At 43.6% G+C, this 6231-nt stretch overlaps 1 protein-coding gene across 1 annotated transcript; it reads right to left on the bottom strand.

The window, feature by feature from the left end:
- Positions 1-4287: 4287 nt before the first annotated feature.
- Positions 4288-5247, bottom strand: LOC133219987 (olfactory receptor 5AP2-like). Its single transcript, XM_061367708.1, has one exon. The coding sequence runs from the start codon at positions 5245-5247 to the stop codon at positions 4288-4290; it is 960 nt and encodes a 319-aa protein (XP_061223692.1).
- Positions 5248-6231: the final 984 nt, after the last annotated feature.

Raw genomic sequence — 6231 nt, forward strand, 5'->3', positions numbered from 1 at the left:
GAGTAATGTAGCACCAAGTGTGGGTAAATGTTTGAACATTTCAGTTGTCTCTGCTTTGGAAACTTTCTTAAACCCAGGAGGAACTAAGGACACCAGAGTGGGGTAATTCATCAAGCAGTGATGAGCCATACACGACACTGCTCATCGAGACATCCTTTTCCACAAAACCTCAGATCAGATGATCTTTTGAGGTCCAACAGCTTTCTGTGGCTCTGTGATTCTGTATGTATAGTCTAACCCAAAATATCCAACAAAATGGAAGAAAACAAGGTGTGGTGAATGCTTTGAAGGAAGCTGTCCAACATCAAAGGTCTGTGACCTGCCAAGCTCTTTAGTGTTTATTGACATCGATTTTGGCCCCTTCATTGATGCCACTAGGAGTCACGTTCCCCCCACAAGCAAGACAATGTTCCCTTTCATACTGTTGTTTTTCAGAGCACATAAACAGTGTGTTCATCATAAACATACTTTCCAAATATAAGTTAATTCCTAGTCACAGCAGCTAAAGAATTTTTCCCCCATCAGTGTGTTTTGGTTTCTTTGAGACCCAGATAGCTCTCAGTTACCATTGATTCTGTGTTCAGAACAATAATATGATTTCATTATTATTGTCTTTCATTTCCAGAAACTTCCCACAGGCTTAATTCTTATATGAAATCCACTATTTGGTGTTTCCCAGTGTGCTTGAGCATGAGCTGGGCATGGACAAGGGATGTGGGTGCTGATCTCCAGCTGGAATTCCATTTCCCTCACCATTCAGGTAAAAGGTCAAGTCAAATGAATATAAAATACCCCTTCAAATGAATGGGAGGAGACCTGCTGTGCTCAAAGTTTCCTTTACACTGGGTGGTCTCAGCACAGTTCATCATCCTGTATTATGAGTTATATTGTCCACAATTTTTTCCTTTATGTGTAATTCATTGTAAAGCTGCAGACTGGGGAGGAATTCCCCTTAATATTCAAAAGTGCAACTTGAGAGCTTGATTCCCACCAGCTTCTTCTCTTTGGAAGTCACAAACAAATGCAATGAATCTTTTGAAACCTTTTCTCTGACTCTTTTTGAGCAAGCAAATGTAAAACTACACTTCCTCTTCCCTCCCACCCCAGCAGCTTTAATAAAGAACTTGCAGGCAAGACTGAAGAATTTTATTGGAGCTGAGGGACAAGGTCAACAATCTTGTAAGAAAAATAGATAATTACGAGTGACAAAAGTTATAATTGAGGAAAGCTGATTGGTGTTTTCTGTGAGGAAAAGGAGCCTGGGATAATTGAAGGTAATTTCTTGCTACAGACTTGTAACTACAAACTGAAGTCTGAGGTTCCTTCTCCTCTTGATTTCCTTCCCAGGAGCATGTAATGGCTGGGTCTCTTTCTCATGAAATATTGTCATTGACTTCTGTGCAGGATCTGTGGAAGAACATAAATAAAGTCATGTGGATTAGTGAAAATCTCATTACACAGTATCACAGTATGTTAGAGATTGGAAGGGACCTCAAAAGATCATCCAGTCCAATCCCCCTATGGAGCAGGAACACCTAGATAAGGTTACACAGGAACGTGTCCAGGCGGGTTTTGAATGTCTCCAGAGAAGGAGACTCCACAACCTCCCTGGGCAGCCTGGTCCAGTGTTCTGTCACCTCACTGAGAAGAAGTTTAAGTGGAACCTCTTGTGTTCCAGTTTGTACCCATTGCCCCTTGTCCTATCATTGTTTGCCACTGAGAAGAGCCTGGCTCCATCCTCGGGACACTCCCCCTTTATATATTTATATACACTAATAAGGTCACCCCTCAATCTCCTCTTCTCCAGACTATAGAGACCCAGCTCCCTCAGTCTTTCCTCATAAGGGAGATGCTCCACTCCCTTCATCATCTCAGTTGCCCTGCGCTGGACTCTTTCAAGCAATTCCCTGTCCTTCTTAAACTGAGGGGCCCAGAACTGGACCCAATATTCCAGATGCGGTCTCACCAGGGCAGAGTAGAGGGGAAGGAGGACCTCTCTCGACCTACAAACCACCCCCCTTCTAATACACCCCAGGATGCCATTGGCCTTCTTGGCTACAAGGGCACGGTGTCGGCTCATGGTCACCCTGTCGTCCACCAGGACCCCCAGGTCCCTCTCCCCTACACTGCTCTCTAACAGGTCGTTTCCCAACCTATACTGGAACCTGGGGTTGTTCCTGCCCAGTTGCAGGACTCTACACTTTCCCTTGTTATATTTCATTGTTTTAGTGCATCGCAGTCTTCCTCAGTTAAGATGAACTGTTCATGTCCTGGATGACAGAGCTCTTTTTTGTGGCCAGTGGTTGGAGAATCTCCTTGTGCACTTGACCAGAGCCCCCTTCACATCCTTGTTCCTCAGGCTGTAGATGAATGAGTTGAGCATGGGGGTGATCATGGTGTAGAAGATGGAGGCCACCTTATCCAGGTTCCTGTGGCTAGACGGAGATTGTAGGTACATGAAAAAGGTTGTACCATAGAATAAGTCAACAACCATCAAATGGGAAGGTGTGGAAGGCTCTGGCTCTGCTCTGTGCTGAGCACATCCTTTATGTGGAATCTTTGATGAAGGCCTGCTGAACTGGTGACTCTGGGTTTCCACTGTATTCAAGAATGAGAAATGGGCATTTTGAGGCAATGATCAATTATCCCAGGGTGAACTAACAGGCCTTTATCACCCTGAGCAGCCTCAGCTGGGGCTCCATCCCCACCCTCCACCCATTTGCCCACCATCTCTATTTAAGCTCAGCTCAGGGAGGTTGAACTTCATAAGAGGAGTTCTGGTTCTAGGTTTTGCAGGAGGTGTGTGTTCCTGTGGAATGCCTTGATGAAGGCCTACGTTTGCTCATAGACTTTCCTAGCAGTGGCTGGACCTGATTGTGATTCAGGGTTTGACTTGATCTGACTTGGCCTGCTCTTGTACCTGTCTTGTCATCACCAACTTGCCGGATGATTTGGACTCTTGGCTGAACTTGGCCCAGGTCTCCAATCCTGCAATGCTTCTCTTGTTCAGGTACAGTGGGATGGTCCCCTTTGGCTCTGTTTAAAGAGACTGAAGAGAGAAATCCCTGTGGTACTGGCCAGGTTTCTTCAAACCATCCTTGAGTGGCATGGTTTAGTGCGAGGTGTCCGTGGCCATGCTAGGGGCTTTGGAACTGGATGATCTTTAGGTCCTTTGCAACCCTAACTATTCTATGATTCTATGAAATTAGAACCTTTCTCTGGCTGCACCCAACAGCCCAGCCAGGGGTCACTGCTCTGGCACTTGTCCTCCATTCAGACCATGTCCCTGCATGAGCAAATGTGGAAATAGTGCTCTCAGTGAGGCAAATAGAGTAATCAACTGAGCATTCTATTCAGTGTTATTCTCTGCTCATTAGTATCTCCTCCATTTCCAAATATGCTATTAGAATTATGGTCTTTAGTAGATGGGCAGCACTTTTGTTTGGAAATGGGTTTTAGGTCTTAGTAAAGACTCCTTTAATCTTTCCAGCTTCAGTGTTTCTTTACTTTGAAGATGTTTAGGTGCCATCTCTAAGAAATGGTCTTTCTCAGTAACTTCAGAGCAGTTTCTGATCTTGTTCTATTCTGTCTCCCAGAAGACAACCCATCTCAAAGGTGAGTAATTAACAGCTTCAGATGTTTAACTTATGAAATGACTAAAGACATTCTTGAGTTACATCTGAAGGGGAGAAAACAAGATAGCCATGGGGTGATGTGACCAATGAGGCTGCTGGCAGCGTATCCCAACCATCTAAGATAGAAAGTACTGAACGATAAAGACAGGAATCTCTGGTAGATGCAGCCAAACATTGACACCCAACACCCTGTAGAAGTGAACAGAAAGAAAAAGGAGACTTGGAGGATTTACTTCTCTGAAGCTCTGATTTGTAAAGCAAGCCAGGAGGTGAGAAAATCAGTATTTTTTCTCAAGATAGAGATGATTCTGTGCAGTACAGTCATGCAGATCCACACACTGAGTCCAAGTCTGTGTGTGTCACTTTATTAGTAATACCAGTTTTATACATTTTATTTGTATTCCTCTGTCACACATATATATATTTACACACATACACACATATTGCTCATCTTGGAGCTGAGGGACAAGGTCAAGAATCTTGCAAGAAAAGTGGATATTTATCAGTGACAAAAGTGAGAAATTAACAAAGCTAATTAATTTATAATTAAATATTCTCATTGACTATTGTGCAGGAATGGTGAAAGAACCTACATAAAGTCATGAGGATTAGTAGAAAATCCCATTAGTTTAGGCTTTCTCACTTGATGTATTCATGTCCTGCATGATACAAGTCTTGTATGTTGCCAGTGGTGGAACAACCTCCTCCCGCACTTCAGCAGAGCCCCCTTCACCTCCTTGTTCCTCAGGCTGTAGATGAATGGGTTGAGCATTGGGGTGACCACGGTGTAAAAGATGGAAACCACCTTATCCAGGCTCCTGTGGCTAGAAGAAGGTTGTAGGTACATGAAGAATCCTGTCCCAAAGAATATGGAAACAGCCATCAAATGGGAGGCGCAGGTGTTGAAGGCTCTGGCCCTGCTCTGTGCTGAGCACATCCTCAGCACGGTGCGGATGATAGAGATGTAGGAGAGCAAAATGACCATGCTGGTGCCCACTACGTTGATGGTGACGAAGGCAAAGATGACCATCTCAGTGCTGTGGGTGTCGGAGCACACAAGCTTTACTACAGGAACTTTGTCACAGAAGTAGTGGTCGATGTGGTTGGGACCACAGAAGGAACCTCCAAACACGCACCATGTGTAGATGATGGCACTGAGGAAGGCGAATAGGTAGGATGATGCTACCAGCTGCCAGCAGACACGGCTGGAGATGATGGTCACATAAAGCAGGGGCTGGCAGATGGCAACGTGCCGGTCATAGGCCATCATGGCCAGCAGGTGACACTCAATAGCAGCAAAGAAAACAAAGATGAGGAACTGCATCATGCAGCCAGTGAAAGAAATGGTTTTGTCCTCTGCTAACAGGTCTGCCAGCATCCTGGGGGAGATGACTGTGGAATAGCAGATATCAGTGAAGGCAAAATGAGTAAGGAAGAAGTACATGGGGGTGTGGAGGCTGGGAGACACCCGAACCAAGATGATAATGCCAAAGTTCCCCACGAGAGTCACAATGTAAATCAATAGAAACAAGACAAAAAGAGGGGTCTGCGCACATGGGTTGTCTGTAATTCCCAACAGGATGAATTTAATCTGGGTGTGATTTCCTCCCATGAACAACTGTGACCTACCAATGCAAAAGGAAGGAAAACATCAAAATAATTGCAAACAGAAATCCACTTTCAGACCATATTTAACTACAATCAATCACCAGTTTAATTATGTTTTGGTGCAATTAATATTTTGTATTGTATTTTTTAAGCCCAAATTATATGTTTTTGGTTTCATTTGAGGTATTTAGAAAGGAACAGAGAGTGCAATGAAGCAAAAAATGGCATTTTTGTTCTTCTATGCTGAGAAACGTAAACTATGGATTCATTCAAGGACCAGTGTTTTCAGGTTTGAGTAAAGAATCAGATCTTTTTTCACTTTCAGATTGGAGGCAGTTTGTGTCAGAAGACAGCTTAGAGGAACCTCATAGGAGCACACATAAACCTAGAGGAAGAAAAAGTCACATTCCCAATGAAATGACAGCTTACACATTTTCCAGACATTTTCCCTTGGCTTTTAATTCTAATGCCAGTCTTAAAATTGCATTTAGCAAAGTGTTATATATAATTTGCTAAATGAATAAAATTCACATTGCTAAAGTCATGATTTATATGCTGAAGCATCCTAAACTTATGAGCATTAAGTTGCTTACCTGAAAACAGAGTTGGTGTTAAAACGTGCTGATTCCAAAGCCTGATTTGTTAGTGACCATATTCTGCTGACAATCTGGAAAGCTGCATTTCTTTATAACAAAATAAGATTCATCCTCATTTAACTCTTGATTAATTCAGTGCCTCTTGCTTTAGATGCCTATGTAAAAGAAACACAACATGCATCACACATTGCTCCACCTTATTATAAAGAATACCCACACTGGTAAGGCTGTCTTCAGAAGCAGGTTTCCAAAAGATGACCCGAGGACATGCAGAAGCAAGCCCACTGCCTCAGTGCAGGTGAGACTCTGCTTTGTGTTGATGTTACCTCCTGTGCCTTCCCTCTGCCACCAAGTGATGGGAACCAACAGTTTATCCCCAGCACAGCAGAGGA

Source organism: Neopsephotus bourkii, unplaced genomic scaffold (assembly GCF_033783945.1).
Source record: "Neopsephotus bourkii isolate Nb327-2 ecotype Australia unplaced genomic scaffold, CSIRO-AGI_Nbou_v1 NB_1389, whole genome shotgun sequence".
NCBI classification, from domain to species: Eukaryota; Metazoa; Chordata; class Aves; order Psittaciformes; family Psittacidae; genus Neopsephotus; species Neopsephotus bourkii.

What these genes read in the sequence shown, in the direction of transcription:
- LOC133219987 (XM_061367708.1), bottom strand. Translation starts at nt 5,247, where the DNA reads ATGGGAGGAAATCACACCCAGATTAAATTCATCCTGTTGGGAATTACA.